Here is a 25,512-nt window from a genome sequence, read left to right as displayed (position 1 = left end):
GTGTGTGTGTGTGTGTGTGTGTGTGTGTGTACATAAAATCAGTAATTTATGTTTTGGGAAAGACACTTGAAAAAAAACAATTTAGTAATATTTATATATTATATGCATCCTGCTTGCTTTTATCTGTCAACAGAGTGGAGATGATGAGGACTATAAGAGAATATACACAAAAAAGATTAAACCAAGACTGAAGTCTGAAGACCTTGCAGAGGGAGTAGATGTCCGTACAGAGCGTCATAGCAGCACAAGCAGCGATGGTAACACAATTACTACCATCACCCGCCGCATCACAACCTACACTGTGGATATGCCGGGTGGCACAAGTGAGCAACTTGATCTTTCAAGTCCAGAGTTTAAGGCACTAAGACAAGAGTCTGGAGATGGCTCTCGTTACATTAGAATGTCACATGGTAGCCCTGTAGGTAAAGTGGAATCAGAAAAGGGAGTTTTTGAGTCAAGCTCTTTGTCTTACAGTGGGCCACAAGTAAGGTCTGCAGAGATAAATCTGGATGGTGGGGATGTTCACACCACAAAAGTTATGAGAGAAGTAGAAAGAGAAGGAAGGTTAGGTCCCACATTCAAAGGGGCTTATGTGGTTGGTACAAGAAAGGATGACTTTGAGATATCAAGAGGGAGTAGTGAGCAAGGAGACGGGGGCATTCAGCTGTCAGGAGCAAGAATAGCATTAGGTGATGGCACAAACACTGGCAGTAAATATATTACAACAGAAGGGGAAGGAGGGGCAGAAGTAGCATTAACTGTGGGTGACACTGGATTCAAGAAAGAAGGGACAACCATCAAGATCACTAGGGATACAAATATATCAGTACCTGTTACACATGTATCGTTGCAAAAACCAGAAGACATTACAAGGACCGATATGCAGATCAAGGGTCCTGGTGCTGACACTGAAGGACCAATTGCTGATGTTAGACTTCCAGAAATGGAGGTTTCTAATATTAAAATTTCAGCTTTTACTACCCCAGACTCAGATGGAAGCCTGAAGATTTTTAAGAGAGGGGAAAGTCTTAATGTAACACAGCCAGAGACTAAGACAATAATAAAGGCACCTACAGTAAATGTTAAAGGTTTAGCTACAAACACTGAGAATGGAAAAGGGGATTTCAAAATGCCTGGGACAAAGACACAGCCATTTATTGCTAAGGGACCAAATATTAATATTCAAACTCCTAATGTTGACATTAAGGTATCAGAAGTTGATAGTGTCAAAAAGGTAGATGCCTCAGGTGCTGATGTCAACCTGACAAACCTTAACTTTGACCAGAAAGCAGGAAAGACTGACATTCACGGAGCACATTTTAATGTTATTGGTCCTGATGTAGACATAAAGCGTGAAGATCGTGATATCCATCTTCCAAAGGTCAAAATTGACACTGAATCACCAAATTTGGCATTTGAAATCGATATTCCAAAACTGGAAGGTCCAGATGCTGATGTTAAAATGCCAAAATTCAAGATGGATAAGGAGGAATCACATATTGATGTAGATTTGCCAGACGCTCAAGTAAAAGGGATGAAATTCACAATGCCATCTGTTCCAAAAATGAATATAACCATGCCAAAAGTGGATTTCAATATGAGAAATCCCAATGTGAAAGGTGATTTGGATTTTTCAACTCCAAAACTACAGGGAGATATTGAAAAACCACAAGTTGACATCAGCTGTCCAAAGGATGAAATTGACAAACTGACTGGTAAAATTAAAATGCCCAAAATCCCAATGACCTCACTTGAAGTCAAGGGTCCAACTGTTGATTTTCCAGATGTTGATGCTAACTTCCCAGAAGCTAAGATTAATGTCAAGGCACCTAACACTGATGTGAGCGGACCAGATATCAAAATTGACAGCCAGAAAAGAGGAATTAAAATGACACAAATTAAAATGCCAGAGTTTGGAATCGATATTCCAAAAGTGGAAGGTCCACATGTTGATGTTAAAATGCCAAAATTCAAGATGGATAAGGAGGAATCACATATTGATGTAGATTTGCCAGACGCTCAAGTAAAAGGGATGAAATTCAGCATACCATCTATTCCAAAAACAAGTATATCCATGCCAAAAGTGGATTTGAATATGAAAAGTCCCAATGTGAAAGGTGATTTGGATTTTTCAACTCCAAAAATACAGGCAGATATTGAAAAACCACAGGCTGATATCAGTTGTCCACAGGTTGAAATTGACAAACTGACTGGTAAAATTAAAATGCCAGATATCCCAATGCCCTCTCTTGAAGTCAAGGGTCCAACTGGTGGATTTCCAGTTGTTGATGCTAACTTCCCAAAAGCTAACATTAATGTCAAGGCACCAAACATTGACGTGAGAGGACCAGATGCCAAAATTGACAGCCTGAAAATGCCACAAATTAAAATGCCAGAGTTTGGAATCGATATTCCAAAAGTGAAAGGTCCAGACGTTGATGTCAAAATTCCAAAAATTAAGATGGATATGGAGGAATCACATATCAACGTAGATTTGCCAGATGCTCAAGTCAAAGGGAGCAAATTCAGCATGCCATCTGTTCCAAAAACGAATGTAACCATGCCAAAAGTGGATTTAAATATGAAAAGTCCCAAAATGAAAGGTGACTTGGATTTTTCAGTTCCAAAGGTACAGGGAAATATTGGAAGTCCGCAAGCTGACATCAGCTGTCCACAGGTTGATTTTGACAAACTTGATGAAATTAAAATGCCCGAAATCCCAATGCCCTCACTTGAAGTCAAGGGTCCAACTGGTGGATTTCCAGATGTTGATGCTAATTTTCCAGAAGCTAACATTAATGTGAAGGCACCAAACATTGACGTGAGCGGACCAGAAGTCAAAATTGACAGTGAGAAAAGAGGAATTAAATTGCCGCGAATGAAAGTGCCAGAGTTTGGAATCAAAATTCCAAAAGTGGAAGGTCTAGACGTTGATGTAAAAACGCCACAATTCAAGATGGATACGGAGGAATCAGATATTAATGTAGATTTGCCAGACACTCAAGTAAAAGGAAGCAAATTCAGCATACCGTCTATTCCAAAAATGAATATATCCATGCCAAAAGTGGATTTGAATATGAAAGGTCCCAATGTGAAAGGTGATTTGGATTTTTCAACTCCAAAAATACAGGCAGATATTGAAAAACCAGCCGTTAATATCAGCCATCCACAGGTTGAAATTGACAAACTGACTGGTAAAATTAAAATGCCAGATATCCCAACTCCCTCACTTGAAGTCAAGGGTCCAACTGGTGGATTTCCAGATGTTGATGCTAACTTCCCAAAAGCTAACATTAATGTCAAGGCACCAAACATTGACGTGAGCGGAGCAGATGTCAAAATTGACAGCCTAAAAAAACCACAAATTAAAATGCCAGAGTTTGGAATCAATATTCCGAAAGTGAAAGGTCCAGACGTTGATGTTAAAATGCCAAAAATCAAGATGGATATGAAGGAATCACATGTTAATGTAGATTTGCCAGACGCTCAAGTAAAAGGGAGCAAATTCAGCATGCCATCTGTTCCAAAAACAAATATATCCATGCCAAAAGTGGATTTGAATATGAAAAGTCCCAATGTGAAAGGTGATTTGGATTTTTCAACTCCGAAAATACAGGCAGATATTGAAAAACCACAGGTTGATATCAGTTGTCCACAGGTTGAAATTGACAAACTGACTGGTAAAATTAAAATGTCAGATATCCCAATGCCCTCACTTGAAGTCAAGGGTCCAACTGGTGGATTTCCAGTTGTTGATGCTAATTTTCCAGAAGCTAACATTAATGTGAAGGCACCAAACATTGACGTGAGCGGACCAGAAGTCAAAATTGACAGTGAGAAAAGAGGAATTAAATTGCCGCGAATGAAAGTTCCAGAGTTTGGAATCAAAATTCCAAAAGTGGAAGGTCTAGACGTTGATGTAAAAACGCCACAATTCAAGATGGATACGGAGGAATCAGATATTAATGTAGATTTGCCAGACACTCAAGTAAAAGGAAGCAAATTCAGCATACCGTCTATTCCAAAAATGAATATATCCATGCCAAAAGTGGATTTGAATATGAAAGGTCCCAATGTGAAAGGTGATTTGGATTTTTCAACTCCAAAAATACAGGCAGATATTGAAAAACCAGCAGTTGACATCAGCCATCCACAGGTTGAAATTGACAAACTGACTGGTAAAATTAAAATGCCAGAAATCCCAACTCCCTCACTTGAAGTCAAGGGTCCAACTGGTGGATTTCCAGATGTTGATGCTAACTTCCCAAAAGCTAACATTAATGTCAAGGCACCAAACATTGACGTGAGAGGACCAGATGTCAAAATTGACAGCCTAAAAATGCCACAAATTAAAATGCCAGAGTTTGGAATTGATATTCCAAAAGTCAAAGGTCCAGACGTTGATGTTAAAATGCCAAAAATCAAGATGGATATGGAGGAATCACATATTAATGTAGATTTGCCAGATGCTCAAGTAAAAGGGAGCAAATTCAGCATGCCATCTGTTCCAAAAATGAATATAACCATGCCAAAAGTGGATTTAAATATGAAAAGTCCCAAATTGAAAGGTGACTTTGATTTGTCAGTTCCAAAGATACAGGGAAATATTGAAAGTCCGCAAGCTGACATCAGCTGTCCACAGGTTCAGTTTGACACACCGACTGTTGGACTTGACATACCCAAAATCCCAATGCCCTCACTTGAAGTCAAGGCTCCAACTGTTGATATTCCAAATGTTGATGCTACCTTCCCAGAAGCTAACATTAACGTCAAAGCACCAAAAATTGATGTGAGCGGACCAGATGTCAAAATCGACAGCCAAAAAAGAGGAATTAAATTGCCGCAAATGAAAGTGCCAGAGTTTGGAATCAAAATTCCAAAAGTGGAAGGTCCAGATGTTGATGTTAAAATGCCAAAATTCAAGATGGATACAGAGGAATCACATATTAACGTAGATTTACCAGATGCTCAAGGAAAAGGGAGCAAATTCAACATAACGTCTATTCCAAAAATGAATATATCCATGCCAAAAGTGGATTTGAATATTACAAGTCCAAAAGTGAAAGGTGATTTGGATTTCTCACCTCCAAAGATACAGGCAGATATTGAAAGACCAGAAATTGACATCAGCCATCCACAGGTTGAAATTGACAAACTGACTGGTAAAATTAAAATGCCAGATATCCCAATGCCCTCACTTGAAGTCAAGGGTCCAACTGGTGGATTTCCAGATGTTGATGCCAACTTCCCAAAAGCTAACATTAATGTCAAGGCACCAAACGTTGACGTGAGCGGACCAGATGTCAAAATTGACAGCGTCAAAAGAGAAATTAAAATGCCACAAATTAAAATGCCAGAGTTTGGAATCGATATTCCAAAAGTGAAAGGTCCAGACGTTGATGTCAAAATACCAAAAATCAAGATGGATATGGAGGAATCACATATTAACGTAGATTTGCCAGACACTCAAGTAAAAGGGAGCAAATTCACAATGCCATCTGTTCCAAAAATGAATATAACCATGCCAAAAGTGGATTTAAATATGAAAAGTCCCAAATTGAAAGGTGACTTAGATGTTTCAGTTCCAAAGATACAGGGAAATATTGAAAGTCCGCAAGCTGACATCAGCTGTCCACAGGTTCAGTTTGACAAACCGACTGTTGGAATTGACATACCCAAAATCCCAATGCCCTCAGTTGAAGTCAAGGCTCCAACTGTTGAAGTTCCAGATATTGATGCTAAACTTCCAGATGCTACCATTAATGTAAAAGCGCCAAAAATTGACGTGGGCAGACCTGATATCAACATTGAAGGACCTGATGCAAAAGTTAAAAAATCATCTCTTAAAATGCCTGACATTTCATTACCACATGTTGATTTTTCGTTTGGTGGACCAAAAGTCAAAGGAGATTTCTCCCCTTCCAAGATAGAAGGTGAAATCAAAGCACCAAATGTTGACATTGAGGGACCAGATGTTGAATTTGATGGCCAACAAGGAGGATTCAAAATGCCTAAAATCAAATTTCCCTCATTTGGTTCAAAAGGTCCAAAAGGTGACGGTGTGGATCTTGATATCCATTTACCAAAAGAAAAAATGGACGTGGAAGCCCCAACTTTGGAGGTTGAAGGACCTGCCATAGATATGAAAGGACCAAAAGGACAAGTAAAATCACCTACATTCAGCCTGCCATCTCTTCCAAACATGAATATATCCATGCCAAAAGTGGATTTGAATATGACAGGTCCAAAATTGAAAGGTGATTTGGACTTCTCACTTCCAAAGATGCAGGCAGATATTGAAAGACCAGAAATTGACATCAGCCATCCACAGGTTGAAATTGACAAACTGACTGGTAAAATTAAAATGCCAGATATCCCAACGCCCTCACTTGAAGTCAAGGGTCCAACTGTTGAATTTCCAGATGTTGATGCTAACTTCCCAAAAGCTAAGATTAATGTCAAGGCACCAAACGTTGACGTGAGCGGACCAGATGTCAAAATTGACAGCCTCAAAAGAGAAATTAAGATGCCACAAATTAAAATGCCAGAGTTTGGAATCGATATTCCAAAAGTTAAAGGTCCAGACGCTGATGTTAAAATGCCAAAAATCAAGATGGATATGGAGGAATCACATATTGATGTAGATTTGCCAGACGCTCAAGTAAAAGGGATGAAATTCACAATGCCATCTGTTCCAAAAATGAATATAACCATGCCAAAAGTGGATTTAAATATAAAAAGTCCCAAATTGAAAGGTGACTTAGATGTTTCAGTTCCAAAGATACAGGGAAATATTGAAAGTCCGCAAGCTGACATCAGCTGTCCACAGGTTCAGTTTGACAAACCGACTGTTGGAATTGACATACCCAAAATCCCAATGCCCTCAGTTGAAGTCAAGGCTCCAACTGTTGAAGTTCCAGATATTGGTGCTAAACTTCCAAAAGCTGACATTAATGTCAAAGCACCAAAGATTGACGTTAAGGTACCAGATATCAACATTGATGGACCTGATGCAAAACTTAAACGATCGTCTCTCAAAATGCCAGATATTTCATTACCAAATGTTGACTTTTCTTTCCATGGTCCGAACGTCAAAGGAGAATTCTCTCCTTCCAAGATAGAAGGAGAAATCAAAGCACCAAAAGTTGACATTGAGGGACCAGACGTTGACATTGACGGCCACAAAGGTAAATTTAAAATGCCAAAAATTAAATTTCCAACATTTAGTTCAAAAAGTCCAAAAGGTGATGGTGTGGATCTTGACATTCATTTACCAAAAGACAAAATGGACGTGGAAGCCCCAACTTTGGAGGTTGAAGGACCTGCCATAGATATGAAAGGACCAAAAGGACAAGTAAAATCACCTACATTCAGCCTGCCATCTCTTCCAAAAATGAATATATCCATGCCAAAAGTGGATTTGAATATGACAGGTCCAAAAGTGAAAGGCGATTTGGATTTCTCACTTCCAAAGATGCAGGCAGATATTGAAAAACCAGAAATTGACATCAGCCATCCACAGGTTGAAATTGACAAACTGACTGGTAAAATTAAAATGCCAGATATCCCAATGCCCTCACTTGAAGTCAAGGGTCCAACTGTTGAATTTCCAGATGTTGATGCTAACTTCCCCGAAGCTAACATTAATGTCAAGGCACCAAACATTGACGTGAGCGGACCAGATGTCAAAATTGACAGCCTGAAAAGAGGATTTAAAATACCACAAATTAAAATGCCGGAGTTTGGAATCGATATTCCAAAAGTGGAAGGTCCAGATGTTGATGTTAAAATGCCAAAATTCAAGATGGATATGGAGACACCCGACATTAATGTGGAAATGCCAGATGCTCAAGTAAAAGGGCCCAAATTTAGCATACCATCCCTTCCAAAAATGAAGATATCCATGCCAAAAATGGATTTAAATATGAAAGGGCACAAAGTGAAAGGTGATTTGGATTTGACATCTCCAAAGATAGAGGGAGCTATTGATATACCACAAGCTGACCTCAGTTCTCCACAGGTTGGACTTGAAACTCCCAATATCCCACTTCCCTCCCTTGATGTCAGTGGTCCAACTGTTGAGGTTCCAGATGTTGATGTTAACCTTCCAAAAGCTGACATTAATGTCACAGCACCAAAGATTGACGTTAAGGTACCAGATATCAACATTGATGGACCTGATGGAAAACTTAAACGATCGTCTCTCAAAATGCCAGATATTTCATTACCAAATATTGACTTTTCTTTCCATGGTCCGAAAGTCAAAGGAGATGTCTCTCCTTCCACGATTGAAGGAGAAATCAAAGCACCAAAAGTTGACATTGAGGGACCAGACATTGACATTGACGGCCACAAAGGTAAATTTAAAATGCCAAAAATTAAATTTCCAACATTTAGTTCAAAAAGTCCAAAAGGTGATGGTGTGGATCTTGACATTCATTTACCAAAACACAAAATGGATGTGGAAGCCCCAACTTTGGAGGTTGAAGGACCTGCCATAGATATGAAAGGACCAAAAGGACAAGTAAAATCACCTACATTCAGCCTGCCATCTCTTCCAAAAATGAATATATCCATGCCAAAAGTGGATTTTAATATGAGAAGTCCCAATGTGAAAGGGGATTTGGATGTTTCAACTCCAAAGATACAGGCAGATATTGACAAACCAGAAATTGACATCAGCCATCCACAGGTTGAAATTGACAAACTTGATGAAATTAAAATGCCCAAAATCCCAATGCCCTCACTTGAAGTCAAGGGTCCAACTACGGAATTTCCAGATGTTGATGCTAACTTCCCAAAAGCTAACATTAATGTCAAGGCACCAAACATTGACGTGAGCGGACCAGATGTCAAAATTGACAGCCTGAAAAGAGGATTTAAAATGCCACAAATTAAAATGCCGGAGTTTGGAATCGATATTCCAAAAGTGAAAGGTCCAGACGTTGATGTTAGTATGCCAAAACTCAAGATGGATATGGAGGCATCAGATATAAATATGGAAATGCCAGATGCTCAAGTAAAAGGGATGAAATTCAGCATGCCATCTGTTCCAAAGATGAATATAACCATGCCAAAAGTGGATTTAAATATGAAAAGTCCCAAATTGAAAGGTGACTTTGATTTGTCAGTTCCAAAGATACAGGGAAATATTGAAAGTCCGCAAGCTGACATCAGCTGTCCAAAGGTTCAGTTTGACACACCAACTGTTGGAATTGACATACCCAAAATCCCAATGCCCTCACTTGACGTCAAGGCCCCAACTGTTGAAGTTCCAGATATTGATGCTAAACTTCCAGAAGCTACCATTAATGTCAAAATGCCAAAAATTGACGTGGGCAGACCAGATATCAATATTGAAGGACCTGATCCAAAAGTTAAACAATCATCTCTTAAAATGCCTGACATTTCATTACCACATGTTGATTTTTCGTTTGGTGGACCAAAAGTCAAAGGAGATTTCTCCCCTTCCAAGATAGAAGGTGAAATCAAAGCACCAAATGTTGACATTGAGGGACCAGATGTTGAATTTGATGGCCAACAAGGAGGATTCAAAATGCCTAAAATCAAATTTCCCTCATTTGGTTCAAAAGGTCCAAAAGGTGACGGTGTGGATCTTGATATCCATTTACCAAAAGACAAAATGGACGTGGAAGCCCCAACTTTAGAGGTTGAAGGACCTGCAATAGATATGAAAGGACCAAAAGGACAAGTAAAATCACCTACATTCAGCCTGCCATCTCTTCCAAAAATGAATATATCTATGCCAAGAGTGGATTTGAATATGACAAGTCCAAAATTGAAAGGTGATTTGGACTTCTCACTTCCAAAGATACAGGCAGATATTGAAAAACCAGAAATTGACATCAGCCATCCACAGGTTGAAATTGACAAACTGACTGGCAAAATTAAAATGCCACATATCCCAATGCCCTCACTTGAAGTTAATGCTCCAACTGTTGAATTTCCAGATGTTGATGCTAATTTCCCAGAAGCTAAGATTAATGTCAAGGCACCAAACATTGACGTGAGCAGACCAGATGTCAAAATTGACAGCCTGAAAAAAGGATTTAAAATACCACAAATTAAAATGCCGGAGTTTGGAATCGATATTCCAAAAGTGGAAGGTCCAGATGTTGATGTTAAAATGCCAAAATTCAAGATGGATATGGAGACACCCGACATTAATGTGGAAATGCCAGATGCTCAAGTAAAAGGGCCCAAATTTAGCATACCATCCCTTCCAAAAATGAAGATATCCATGCCAAAAATGGATTTAAATATGAAAGGGCACAAAGTGAAAGGTGATTTGGATTTGTCATCTCCAAAGATAGAGGGAGCTATTGATATACCACAAGCTGACCTCAGTTCTCCACAGGTTGGACTTGAAACTCCCAATATCCCACTTCCCTCCCTTGAAGTCAGTGGTCCAACTGTTGAGGTTCCAGATGTTGATGTTAACCTTCCAAAAGCTGACATTAATGTCAAAGCACCAAAGATTGGCGTTAAGGTACCAGATGTCAACATTGATGGACCTGATGCAAAACTTAAACGATCGTCTCTCAAAATGCCAGATATTTCATTACCAAATATTGATTTTTCTTTTGGTGGACCAAAAGTCAAAGGAGATTTCTCCCCTTCTAAGATTGAAGGTGAAATAAAAGCACCAAAAGTTGACATTGAGGGACCAGACATTGACATTGACGGCCACAAAGGTAAATTTAAAATGCCAAAAATTAAATTTCCAAAATTTAGTTCAAAAGGTCTAAAAGGTGATGGTCTGGATCTTGACATCGATATACCAAAACACAAAATGGATGTGGAAGCCCCAACTTTGGAGGTTGAAAGACCTGCCATAGATATGAAAGGACCAAAAGGACAAGTAAAATCACCTACATTCAGCCTGCCATCTCTTCCAAAAATGAATATATCCATGCCAAAAGTGGATTTGAATATGACAGGTCCAAAAGTGAAAGGCGATTTGGATTTCTCACTTCCAAAGATACAGGCAGATATTGAAAAACCAGAAATTGACATCAGCCGTCCACAGGTTGAAATTGACAAACTTGATGAAATTAAAACGCCCAAAATCCCAATGCCCTCACTTGAAGTCAAGGGTCCAACTGGTGGATTTCCAGATGTTGATGCTAACTTCCCAGAAGCTAAGATTAATGTCAAGGCACCAAAAATTGACGTGAGCGGACCAGATGTCAAAATTGACAGCCTGAAAAGAGGATTTAAAATGCCACAAATTAAAATGCCAGAGTTTGGAATCGATATTCCAAAAGTGAAAGGTCCAGACGTTGATGTTATTATGCCAAAACTCAAGATGGATATGGAGGCATCAGATATAAATATGGAAATGCCAGATGCTCAAGTAAAAGGGAGCAAATTCAGCATGCCATCTGTTCCAAAAATGAATATAACCATGCCAAAAGTGGATTTAAATATGAAAAGTCCCAAATTGAAAGGTGACTTTGATTTGTCAGTTCCAAAGATGCAGGGAAATATTGAAAGTCCGCAAGCTGACATCAACTGTCCACAGGTTCAGTTTGACAGACCGACTGTTGGAATTGACATACCCAAAATCCCAATGCCATCACTTGAAGTCAAGGCTCCAACTGTTGAAGTTCCAGATATTGGTGCTAAATTTCCAGAAGCTACCATTAATGTCAAAACGCCAAAAATTGACGTGGGCAGACCGGATATCAACATTGAAGGACCTGACGCAAAAGTTAAAAAATCATCTCTTAAAATGCCTGACATTTCATTACCACATGTTGATTTTTCGTTTGGTGGACCAAAAGTCAAAGGAGATTTGTCCCCTTCCAAGATTGAAGGTGAAATCAAAGCACCAAATGTTGACATAGAGGGACCAGATATTGAATTTGATGGCCAACAAGGAGGATTCAAAATGCCTAAAATCAAATTTCCCTCATTTGGTTCAAAAGGTCCAAAAGGCGACGGTGTGGATCTTGATATCCATTTACCAAAAGACAAAATGGACATGGAAGCCCCAACTTTGGAGGTTGAAGGACCTGCAATAGATATAAAAGGACCAAAAGGACAAGTAAAATCACCTACATTCAGCATGCAATCTCTTCCAAAAATGAATATATCCATGCCAACAGTGGATTTGAATATGACAAGTCCAAAATTGAAAGGTGATTTGGATTTTTCACTTCCAAAGATACAGGCAGATATTGAAAAACCAGAAATTGACATCAGCCATCCACAGGTTGAAATTGACAAACTTGATGAAATTAAAATGCCCAAAATCCCAATGCCCTCACTTGAAGTCAAGGGTCCAACTGTTGAATTTCCAGATGTTGATGCTAACTTCCCAGAAGCCAACATTAATGTCAAGTCACCAAACATTGACGTGAGCGGACCAGATGTCAAAATTGACAGCCTGAGAAGAGGATTTAAAATCCCACAAATCAAAATGCCGGAGTTTGGAATCGATATTCCAAAAGTGGAAGGTCCAGACGTTGATGTTAAAATGCCAAAATTCAAGATGGATATGGAGACACCCGACATTAATGTGGAAATGCCAGATGCTCAAGTAAAAGGGCCCAAATTTAGCATACCATCCCTTCCAAAAATGAAGATATCCATGCCAAAAATGGATTTAAATATGAAAGGGCACAAAGTGAAAGGTGATTTGGATTTGTCATCTCCAAAGATAGAGGGAGCTATTGATATACCACAAGCTGACCTCAGTTCTCCACAGGTTGGACTTGAAACTCCCAATATCCCACTTCCCTCCCTTGAAGTCAGTGTTCCAACTGTTGAGGTTCCAGATGTTGATGTTAACCTTCCAAAAGCTGACATTGATGTCAAAGCACCAAAGATTGACGTTAAGGTACCAGATATCAACATTGATGGACCTGATGCAAAACTTAAACGATCGTCTCTCAAAATGCCAGATATTTCATTACCAAATATTGACTTTTCTTTCCATGGTCCGAAAGTCAAAGGAGATGTCTCTCCTTCCACGATTGAAGGAGAAATCAAAGCACCAAAAGTTGACATTGAGGGACCAGACATTGACATTGACGGCCACAAAGGTAAATTTAAAATGCCAAAAATTAAATTTCCAAAATTTAGTTCAAAAAGTCCAAAAGGTGATGTTGTGGATCTTGACATCCATTTACCAAAAGACAAAATGGACATTGAAGCGCCAACTTTGGAGGTTGAAGGACCTGCCATAGATATGAAAGGACCAAAAGGAAAAGTGAAATCACCTACATTCAGCCTGCCGTCTCTTCCAAAAATGAATATATCCATGCCAAGAGTGGATTTGAATATGACAAGTCCAAAAGTGAAAGGCGATTTGGATTTCTCACTTCCAAAGATACAGGCAGATATTGACAAACCAGAAATTGACATCAGCCATCCACAGGTTGAAATAGACAAACCTGATGAAATTAAAATGCCCAAAATCCCAATGCCCTCACTTGAAGTCAAGGGTCCAACTGGTGGATTTCCAGATGTTGATGCTAACTTTCCAGAAGCTAAGATTAATGTCAAGCCACCAAACATTGACGTGAGCGGACCAGATATCAAAATTGACAGCCTGAAAAGAGGATTTAAAATGCCACAAATTAAAATACCAGAGTTTGGAATCAATATTCCAAAAGTGAAAGGTCCAGACGTTGATGTTAGTATGCCAAAACTCAAGATGGATATGGAGGAATCACATATTAACGTAGATTTGCCAGACGCTCAAGGAAAAGGGATGAAATTCAGCATGCCATCTGTTCCAAAAATGAATGTAACCATGCCAAAAGTGGATTTAAATATGAAAAGTCCCAAATTGAAAGGTGACTTAGATGTTTCAGTTCCAAAGATACAGGGAAATATTGAAAGTCCGCAAGCTGACATCAGCTGTCCACAGGTTCAGTTTGACACACCGACTGTTGGAATTGACATACCCAAAATCCCAATGCCCTCACTTGACGTCAAGGCTCCAACTGTTGAAGTTCCAGATATTGGTGCTAAACTTCCAGAAGCTACCATTAATGTCAAAATGCCAAAAATTGATGTGGGCAGACCAGATATCAATATTGAAGGACCTGATGCAAAAGTTAAACAATCATCTCTTAAAATGCCTGACATTTCATTACCACATGTTGATTTTTCTTTTGGTGGACCAAAAGTCAAAGGAGATTTCTCCCCTTCCAAGATTGAAGGTGACATCAAAGCACCAAATGTTGACGTTGAGGGACCAGATGTTGACTTTAACGGCCAAAAGGGAGGATTCAAATTGCCTAAAATCAAATTTCCCTCATTTGGTTCAAAAGGTCCAAAAGGTGACGGTGTGGATCTTGATATCCATTTACCAAAAGACAAAATTGATGTGGAAGCCCCAAGTTTGGAGGTTGAAGGACCTGCCATAGATATGAAAGGACCAAAAGGACATGTAAAATCACCTACATTCAGCCTGCCATCTCTTCCAAAAATGAATATATCCATGCCAAGAGTGGATTTGAATACGACAAGTCCAAAAGTGAAAGGCGATTTGGATTTCTCACTTCCAAAGATACAGGCAGATATTGAAAAACCAGAAATTGACATCAGCCATCCACAGGTTGAAATAGACAAAGTTGATGAGATTAAAATGCCCAAAATCCCAATGCCCTCACTTGAAGTCAAGGGTCCAACTGTTGAATTTCCAGATGTTGATGCTAACTTTCCAGAAGCTAAGATAAATGTCAAGGCACCAAACATTGACGTCAGCGGACCAGATGTCAAAATTGACAGCCTGAGAAGAGGATTTAAAATGCCACAAATTAAAATGCCAGAGTTTGGAATCGATATTCCAAAAGTGAAAGGTCCAGATATTGATGTTAGTATGCCAAAACTCAAGATGGGTATGGAGGCATCAGATATAAATATGGAAATGCCAGACGCTCAAGGAAAAGGGATGAAATTCAGCATGCCATCTGTTCCAAAAATGAATGTAACCATGCCAAAAGTGGATTTAAATATGAAAAGTCCCAAATTGAAAGGTGACTTAGATGTTTCAGTTCCAAAGATACAGGGAAATATTGAAAGTCCGCAAGCTGACATCAGCTGTCCACAGGTTGAGTTTGACACACCGACTGTTGGAATTGACATACCCAAAATCCCAATGCCCTCACTTGACGTCAAGGCTCCAACTGTTGAAGTTCCAGATATTGGTGCTAAACTTCCAGAAGCTACCATTAATGTCAAAATGCCAAAAATTGATGTGGGCAGACCAGATATCAATATTGAAGGACCTGATGCAAAAGTTAAACAATCATCTCTTAAAATGCCTGACATTTCATTACCACATGTTGATTTTTCTTTTGGTGGACCAAAAGTCAAAGGAGATTTCTCCCCTTCCAAGATTGAAGGTGACATCAAAGCACCAAATGTTGACGTTGAGGGACCAGATGTTGACTTTAACGGCCAAAAGGGAGGATTCAAATTGCCTAAAATCAAATTTCCCTCATTTGGTTCAAAAGGTCCAAAAGGTGACGGTGTGGATCTTGATATCCATTTACCAAAAGACAAAATTGATGTGGAAGCCCCAACTTTGGAGGTTGAAGGACCTGCCATAGATAATAAAGGACCAAAAGGACATGTAAAATCACCTACATTCAGCCTGCCATCTCTTCCAAAAATGAATATATCTATGCCAAGAGTGGATTTGAATATGACAAGTCCAAAAGTGAAAGGCGATTTGGATTTCTCACTTCCAAAGATACAGGCAGATATTGAAAAACCAGAAATTGACATCAGCCATCCACAGGTTGAAATAGACAAAGTTGATGAGATTAAAATGCCCAAAATCCCAATGCCCTCACTTGAAGTCAAGGGTCCAACTGTTGAATTTCCAGATGTTGATGCTAACTTTCCAGAAGCTAAGATAAATGTCAAGGCACCAACCATTGACGTGAGCGGACCAGATGTCAAAATTGACAGCCTGAGAAGAGGATTTAAAATGCCACAAATTAAAATGCCAGAGTTTGGAATCGATATTCCAAAAGTGAAAGGTCCAGATATTGATGTTAGTATGCCAAAACTCAAGATGGGTATGGAGGCATCAGATATAAATATGGAAATGCCAGACGCTCAAGTAAAAGGGATGAAATTCAGCATGCCATCTGTTCCAAAAATGAATATAACCATGCCAAAAGTGGATTTAAATATGAAAAGTCCCAAATTGAAAGGTGACTTAGATGTTTCAGTTCCAAAGATACAGGGAAATATTGAAAGTCCGCAAGCTGACATCAGCTGTCCACAGGTTGAGTTTGACACACCGACTGTTGGAATTGACATACCCAAAATCCCAATGCCCTCACTTGACGTCAAGGCTCCAACTGTTGAAGTTCCAGATGTTGGTGCTAAACTTCCAGAAGCTACCATTAATGTCAAAATGCCAAAAATTGATGTGGGCAGACCAGATATCAATATTGAAGGACCTGATGCAAAAGTTAAACAATCATCTCTTAAAATGCCTGACATTTCATTACCACATGTTGATTTTTCTTTTGGTGGACCAAAAGTCAAAGGAGATTTCTCCCCTTCCAAGATAGAAGGTGAAATCAAAGCACCAAATGTTGACATTGAGGGACCAGATGTTGACTTTAACGGCCACAAAGGAGGATTCAAAATGCCTAAAATCAAATTTCCCTCATTTGGTTCAAAAGGTCCAAAAGGTGACGGTGTGGATCTTGATATCCATTTACCAAAAGACAAAATGGACGTGGAAGCCCCAACTTTGGAGGTTGAAGGACCTGCCATAGATATGAAAGGACCAAAAGGACATGTAAAATCACCTACATTCAGCCTGCCATCTCTTCCAAAAATGAATATATCTATGCCAAGAGTGGATTTGAATATGACAAGTCCAAAAGTGAAAGGCGATTTGGATTTCTCACTTCCAAAGATACAGGCAGATATTGAAAAACCAGAAATTGACATCAGCCATCCACAGGTTGAAATTGACAAACTTGATGAAATTAAAATGCCCAAAATCCCAATGCCCTCACTTGAAGTCAAGGGTCCAACTGTTGAATTTCCAGATGTTGATGCTAACTTTCCAGAAGCTAAGATTAATGTCAAGGCACCAAACATTGACATGAGCGGACCAGATGTCAAAATTGACAGCCTGAAAAGAGGATTTAAAATGCCACAAATTAAAATGCCAGAGTTTGGAATCGATATTCCAAAAGTGAAAGGTCCAGACGTTGATGTTAGTATGCCAAAACTCAAGATGGGTATGGAGGCATCAGATATAAATATGGAAATGCCAGACGCTCAAGTAAAAGGGATGAAATTCAGCATGCCATCTGTTCCAAAAATGAATATAACCATGCCAAAAGTGGATTTAAATATGAAAAGTCCCAAATTGAAAGGTGACTTTGATTTGTCAGTTCCAAAGATACAGGGAAATATTGAAAGTCCGCAAGCTGACATCAACTGTCCACAGGTTCAGTTTGACACACCAACTGTTGGAATTGACATACCCAAAATCCCAATGCCCTCACTTGACGTCAAGGCCCCAACTGTTGAAGTTCCAGATATTGATGCTAAACTTCCAGAAGCTACCATTAATGTCAAAATGCCAAAAATTGACGTGGGCAGACCAGATATCAATATTGAAGGACCTGATCCAAAAGTTAAACAATCATCTCTTAAAATGCCTGACATTTCATTACCAAATATTGATTTTTCTTTTGGTGGACCAAAAGTCAAAGGAGATTTCTCCCCTTCCCAGATAGAAGGTGAAATCAAAGCACCAAATGTTGACATAGAGGGACCAGATGTTGACTTTAACGGCCACAAAGGAGGATTCAAAATGCCTAAAATCAAATTTCCCTCATTTAGTTCAAAAGGTCCAAAAGGTGATGGTGTGGATCTTGATATCCATTTACCAAAAGACAAAATGGACGTGGAAGCCCCAACTTTGGAGGTTGAAGGACCTGCCATAGATATGAAAGGACCAAAAGGACAAGTAAAATCACCTACATTCAGCCTGCCATCTCTTCCAAACATGAATATATCCATTCCAAAAGTGGATTTGAATATGACAAGTCCAAAAGTGAAAGGCGATTTGGATTTCTCACTTCCAAAGATACAGGCAGATATTGAAAAACCAGAAATTGACATCAGCCATCCACAGGCTGAAATTGATAAACTTGATGAAATTAAAATACCCAAAATCCCAATGCCCTCACTTGAAGTCAAGGGTCCAACTGCTGAATTTCCAGATGTTGATGCTAACTTTCCAGAAGCTAAGATTAATGTCAAGGCACCAAACATTGACATGAGCGGACCAGATGTCAAAATTGACAGCCTGAAAAGAGGATTTAAAATGCCACAAATTAAAATGCCAGAGTTTGGAATCAATATTCCAAAAGTGAAAGGTCCAGGCGTTGATGTTAGTATGCCAAAACTCAAGATGGATATGGAGGCATCAGATATAAATATGGAAATGCCAGACGCTCAAGTAAAAGGGATGAAATTCAGCATGCCATCTGTTCCAAAAATGAATATAACCATGCCAAAATTGGATTTAAATATGAAAAGTCCCAAATTGAAGGGTGACTTAGATGTTTCAGTTCCAAAGATACAGGGAAATATTGAAAGTCCGCAAGCTGACATCAGCTGTCCACAGGTTCAGTTTGACACACCGACTGTTGGAATTGACATACCCAAAATCCCAATGCCCTCACTTGAAGTCAAGGCTCCAACTGTTGAAGTTCCAGATATTGGTGCTAAACTTCCAGAAGCTACCATTAATGTAAAAGCGCCAAAAATTGACGTGGGCAGACCAGATATCACCATTGAAGGACCTGATGCAAAAGTTAAACAATCATCTCTTAAAATGCCTGACATTTCATTACCAAATATTGATTTTTCTTTTGGTGGACCAAAAGTCAAAGGAGATTTGTCCCCTTCCAAGATTGAAGGTGAAATCAAAGCACCAAATGTTGACATTGAAGGACCAGATGTTGACTTTAACGGCCAAAAGGGAGGATTCAAATTGCCCAAAATCAAATTCCCAACATTTAGTTCAAAAGGTCCAAAAGGTGACGGTGTGGATCTTGATATCCATTTACCAAAAGACAAAATTGATGTGGAAGCCCCAACTTTGGAGGTTGAAGGACCTGCCATAGATATGAAAGGACCAAAAGGACATGTAAAATCACCTACATTCAGCCTGCCATCTCTTCCAAAAATGAATATATCTATGCCAAGAGTGGATTTGAATATGACAAGTCCAAAAGTGAAAGGCGATTTGGATTTCTCACTTCCAAAGATACAGGCAGATATTGAAAAACCAGAAATTGACATCAGCCATCCACAGGTTGAAATTGACAAACTTGATGAAATTAAAATGCCCAAAATCCCAATGCCCTCACTTGAAGTCAAGGGTCCAACTGTTGAATTTCCAGATGTTGATGCTAACTTTCCAGAAGCTAAGATTAATGTCAAGGCACCAAACATTGACATGAGCGGACCAGATGTCAAAATTGACAGCCTGAAAAGAGGATTTAAAATGCCACAAATTAAAATGCCAGAGTTTGGAATCGATATTCCAAAAGTGAAAGGTCCAGACGTTGATGTTAGTATGCCAAAACTCAAGATGGGTATGGAGGCATCAGATATAAATATGGAAATGCCAGACGCTCAAGTAAAAGGGATGAAATTCAGCATGCCATCTGTTCCAAAAATGAATATAACCATGCCAAAAGTGGATTTAAATATGAAAAGTCCCAAACTGAAAGGTGACTTTGATTTGTCAGTTCCAAAGATACAGGGAAATATTGAAAGTCCGCAAGCTGACATCAGCTGTCCACAGGTTGAGTTTGACACACCGACTGTTGGAATTGACATACCCAAAATCCCAATGCCCTCACTTGACGTCAAGGCTCCAACTGTTGAAGTTCCAGATGTTGGTGCTAAATTTCCAGAAGCTACCATTAATGTCAAAATGCCAAAAATTGATGTGGGCAGACCAGATATCAATATTGAAGGACCTGATGCAAAAGTTAAACAATCATCTCTTAAAATGCCTGACATTTCATTACCACATGTTGATTTTTCTTTTGGTGGACCAAAAGTCAAAGGAGATTTCTCCCCTTCCAAGATAGAAGGTGAAATCAAAGCACCAAATGTTGACATTAAGGGACCAGATGTTGACTTTAACGGCCACAAAGGAGGATTCAAAATGCCTAAAATCAAATTTCCCTCATTTGGTTCAAAAGGTCCAAAAGGTGACGGTGTGGATCTTGATATCCATTTACCAAAAGACAAAATGGACGTGGAAGCCCCAACTTTGGAGGTTGAAGGACCTGCCATAGATATGAAAGGACCAAAAGGACATGTAAAATCACCTACATTCAGCCTGCCATCTCTTCCAAAAATGAATATATCTATGCCAAGAGTGGATTTGAATATGACAAGTCCAAAAGTGAAAGGCGATTTGGATTTCTCACTTCCAAAGATACAGGCAGATATTGAAAAACCAGAAATTGACATCAGCCATCCACAGGTTGAAATAGACAAACTTGATGAAATTAAAATGCCCAAAATCCCAATGCCCTCACTTGAAGTCAAGGGTCCAACTGTTGAATTTCCAGATGTTGATGCTAACTTTCCAGAAGCTAAGATTAATGTCAAGGCACCAAACATTGACATGAGCGGACCAGATGTCAAAATTGACAGCCTGAGAAGAGGATTTAAAATGCCACAAATTAAAATGCCAGAGTTTGGAATCGATATTCCAAAAGTGAAAGGTCCAGACGTTGATGTTAGTATGCCAAAACTCAAGATGGGTATGGAGGCATCAGATATAAATATGGAAATGCCAGACGCTCAAGTAAAAGGGATGAAATTCAGCATGCCATCTGTTCCAAAAATGAATATAACCATGCCAAAAGTGGATTTAAATATGAAAAGTCCCAAACTGAAAGGTGACTTTGATTTGTCAGTTCCAAAGATACAGGGAAATATTGAAAGTCCGCAAGCTGACATCAGCTGTCCACAGGTTGAGTTTGACACACCGACTGTTGGAATTGACATACCCAAAATCCCAATGCCCTCACTTGACGTCAAGGCTCCAACTGTTGAAGTTCCAGATATTGGTGCTAAACTTCCAGAAGCTACCATTAATGTAAAAGCGCCAAAAATTGACGTGGGTAGACCAGATATCAACATTGAAGGACCTGATGCAAAAGTTAAACAATCATCTCTTAAAATGCCTGATATTTCATTACCAAATATTGATTTTTCTTTTGGTGGACCAAAAGTCAAAGGAGATTTCTCCCCTTCCAAGATTGAAGGTGACATCAAAGCACCAAATGTTGACATTGAGGGACCAGATGTTGACATTGATGGCCACAAAGGTAGATTTAAAATGCCCAAAATCAAATTTCCCTCATTTAGTTCAAAAGGTCCAAAAGGTGACGGTGTGGAACTTGACATTCATTTGCCAAAAGCCAAATTGGAGAGAGAATCCCCAACTTTGGAGGTTGAAGGACCTGCCATAGATATGAAAGGACCAACAGGACAAGTAAAATCACCTACATTCAGCCTGCCATCTCTTCCAAAAATGAATATATCCATGCCAAAAGTGGATTTGAATATGACAGGTCCAAAAGTGAAAGGCGATTTAGATTGTTCACTTCCAAAGATGCAGGGAGCTATTGACATGCCACAAGCTGATATCAGTTGCCCACAGGTTGATTTTGAAAAACCGAGTGGCGAGTTTACAGTAACCAAAATCCCAATGCCCTCGATTGAAGTCAAGGGTCCAACTTTTGAAGTTCCAGATGTTGATGCTATTCATCCAGGAGCCAACATTAATGTCAAAGCACCAAACATTGCCGTTGAGGGACCAGATATCAATATTGAAGGACCTGATGCAAAAGTTAAACAATCATCTCTTAAAATGCCTGACATTTCATTACCAAATATTGATTTTTCTTTTGGTGGACCAAAAGTCAAAGGAGATTCCTCCCCTTCCAAGATTGAAGGAGAAATCAAAGCTCCAAAAGTTGACACTGAGGGAACAGCTGTTGACATTGAAATCCACAAAGGAGGATTTAAAATGCCTAAAACAAAAATGAAAGGTTTTGCATTTGAGCATACAAAAGTAGATTCAGATGTAGATATTGACATTAATACACCAAAAATCAAGAGTGATATAGAGACACCAGGTTTGACACTCAATGCATCAGGTATAGATTCACCAACGAGTGGATTTACAGTGCCTTCAATCCAAATTCCATCTCTTAGATTCAAAGGTCCAAATGTTCCAGATGTTGATGTCAACCTTCCAAAAGTTAACGTTGATATCAAACCTCCAGTGGTTGAAGTTGAAGGACCAGGTTTTGAGTCAAAACATCCCAATATAACCCTAAAGGGACAGATCACAGGTGCATCTGCTAACATGTCTGCCATTCCTAATGAAGATGTTTCATTTGATCCCGTAATAACAGGTATTGCATTTCCAAAGTTCAAGGGTCCTAAGTTTGGACTGAAATCTCCTGAAGTGGAAGGGACTGAATATTCAGTCAAAACACCTGTGGTCAGTGTTGGCGGGAAGGGCTCCAAAACAGATGTTAATGCTCCCTTTGTTGATATAAATATCAAGGGGAAAACAGGTAAATTTAAACTCCCAACAGTAAAAGGAAGGACAAAGAAACCTGATGATGAGATAGACACACCAGAAATAAATATGGATATAGACACAACCAATTTTAATTCTAAAGCAACCAAAACAAAGAAGCCTCTTTTTGCAAAACGTTATTTTCCAGATGTGGAATTTGATATTAAATCACCAAAACTCAAAGCTGATGGATCTTTTCAGGAAGGTTTGAAACCATCTGAGTTAGATTTGAATTCTGCTGCCACCACTGTTGAAAGTGAAAATATTTGTTTGGCAGGATCAGATGTGAGATTGAAAAGTGATAAGATGCCAAGTGAGGCAGTTTCCAGTCCTAATATTGATGTAAATTTAACCTCACGTGTGACAAGTGGTGCTGAGTTTGTTTCAGGGGACAGTACAAGTGGTCTTCATTACCCAGAGGGTTCGATAAAATTTCCCAAAATGAAGATACCTAAGATTGGTATTGCTCTGCCACAATTGGTATTGGAGAAGGATGGAGAAAATGAATCAGAACTCGCAGCCACTGGTGACATAAACATACAATCCCCATCTTTTAGCTCCCAGGTCAGTACACAAAAAATTGAGGTTCCCAGTCACAAACTAAGGTACAGTGAAGGCAAACTAAAAGTAAAGGTGCCAAAATTGTTCATCAAATCAAAAACAAAGGGTAGAAGTGCAGGTGACCTTCGAGAATCAGAGGTAGAGATGAGTGCAAGTGGAAAAAGTGGTGATATCACTAAAGACTTCAGTGGGAAATTACAATCTGAGTCTGGTCCTGGCCTTAGTGTGTCAACTAAATCCAAGTCAGCCTCACTGGATCTTTTTAAGAAATCAAGGCAACATTCGTCCTCTCTAAGTGACGAGGGGGGGCTTGCTTTTCGATCTCCTTCAGCTCACTTAGAAACAGAAAGTGCCAACCTTTCATTAGACCTAGGGGAAACCAAGGTTAAAGGGAAAAAAAGCAAGTTGAAGTTTGGTACCTTTGGAGGTTTTGGCTCAAAATCAAAGGGCTCTTATGAAGTGACACTTGGTGAGGACAGCGATGCAGGATTGGAAGGAAGTGCAGGTGTGTCATTAGCCTCAAAAAAATCAAGATTGTCTTCATCTTCCAGCAGCGACAGTGGAGGTGGTTTCAAGTTTCCCAAACTTGAACTATCTGTTTCACCACAAAAATGATTTTATGCCAAATTAAACTCTCATATACTCTCCGAAATGCTAGTTAAATATAAATTCTTTGAAACCTAAGCGGATATACACAGTGACTCTAAAGTAACCAATATGTCTTTTTTCAGCAGTTGGACAAAAGGTGCATGAGATTGTTTAAAAGCCCTTTTAACTGTAAATAAATTAATTTGTATTGTAATAATATTGTTTTTGTAAATAGTCCAGATTTATTGAACATGTTCCACTTCTCAAAAATATTTCATCAGAAGGTTTATTATTTTGTCCTCTTTCATTCTATTAAATGTATGGTTTTAATTAATGGGTGTGGTGTATTTGTTGTCAGGGGCTTACTTGACAGAATAATTGTAATAGTTATTTAGAAGAATAATGTTTATACACCCAGAAACTGACATAAACAGTTTTAATTTTTGTGTATCAAATTCTTTTGTTTTCAAGCTTTGACATTAAGAAGTTAATATAGCAGCATATTTTCATATCATTGAGCTGTGATACATTCAAAGAGTAATGGTGTTGTATATACCATAAATGCAAAGGAAGTTCCTGAAATTCTGTACCCTCAAAAATAATTGTTAAAAATATTCACACTTAAATTTTGCCATTTATTGAAAGCTATGGATTTGTTTCAAATTAAAAATGTTTTGTGTCCTGAGTTTGTGTCCATTCATATATTTTTTTAACGAACCTCTGCATATCATTTTCTGTCACTCACCCTTTGTACACACACCATAGATCACTCACAAAAATTCACAAATAAAGTTACCTGTTGATGTTATTTCTCTTCAAACAAAATCTGTCTTCATAGATAAATATAAAGTTAATTGAAATAAAGCATGGTTCTTTGGGACTGTTTTGTGTGCATTTCGATAAACTAAATAAAAGATTTATAGACTTTATAAGTTGTGTTGTATAATTTTTTTCCCCTGTACATTTGGAATGTGACATGATATGATGTTCCACATTGCAGTAATTTTATCCAAGCTATTACTTGCTGAAATTAAGCCAATTGATATTGTTTGTAATTTATACAAAAGATGATTCACAACCGCATTGTTCATCAAAGAAGCATAACAGGTAACATACAACAATAACAGGTACCAAAAATTGGACTCCACTCCAGCTACACCACTTACTGTATAAAACGCTTCAAAGCGGTGATGTATCTGTTGGTGTTTGTCCATTCATTCGTTCATCTATTATTATGTCCACTGAATACCTTCGCAACCGTTGCAGATAGAAAGATGAAACAATAAGCACATTACTCACGCGGCAAAGGGGATGAAAATTAGATGATGACCTTGACCTTGAGGAAAGTAGGTCATGGTCAAATTTCAACTTTTGTACACTCAGGAACCGGATAAGATAGAAAGACAAGGGAGAAGGCCAGAATTAAGACCATAGATCAAAGCACTAGCTTTGATCTACCTATGCACTAGCTTTGATCTATGGTCAGCTCTTGCATTTCCTTTCCCTACCCTGAAAGGGCAAAGCAATGCACTAGTCAGGTACTACTTTCAGGGTACCCTGGCCCACCCTGAAAGTAGGTCAGGGTAAGTAATGGGACGTTGCAGTCTCTGACTGCCTTGTTAATATTGTGAGTGTTATTGTAGTAATTATTAGGGCTTCCATGGTTTCATGCAGCTTGAATATTCCATAGTTTAATCTGAAAAATTCATTGC

General features: G+C 38.9%; 1 protein-coding gene across 1 annotated transcript in view; it reads left to right on the top strand.

Moving 5' to 3' along the window:
• The window catches only part of ahnak (AHNAK nucleoprotein), a 36,169-nt gene extending 11,437 nt beyond the window's left edge, over positions 1–24,732 (top strand). The window contains exon 6 of the mRNA XM_068324926.1: positions 134–24,732. Within this exon, the coding sequence (XP_068181027.1) occupies positions 134–23,827 (23,694 nt within the window). The 3' untranslated portion in view covers positions 23,828–24,732. The remainder of the gene's footprint in view (positions 1–133) is intronic.
• Positions 24,733–25,512: the final 780 nt, after the last annotated feature.

This window comes from Antennarius striatus, chromosome 10 (assembly GCF_040054535.1).
Source record: "Antennarius striatus isolate MH-2024 chromosome 10, ASM4005453v1, whole genome shotgun sequence".
In the NCBI taxonomy this organism is placed as follows: domain Eukaryota; kingdom Metazoa; phylum Chordata; class Actinopteri; order Lophiiformes; family Antennariidae; genus Antennarius; species Antennarius striatus.
The sequence above is the reverse complement of the archived record's forward strand: the minus strand, read 5'-3'. Positions and strand labels throughout refer to the sequence as shown.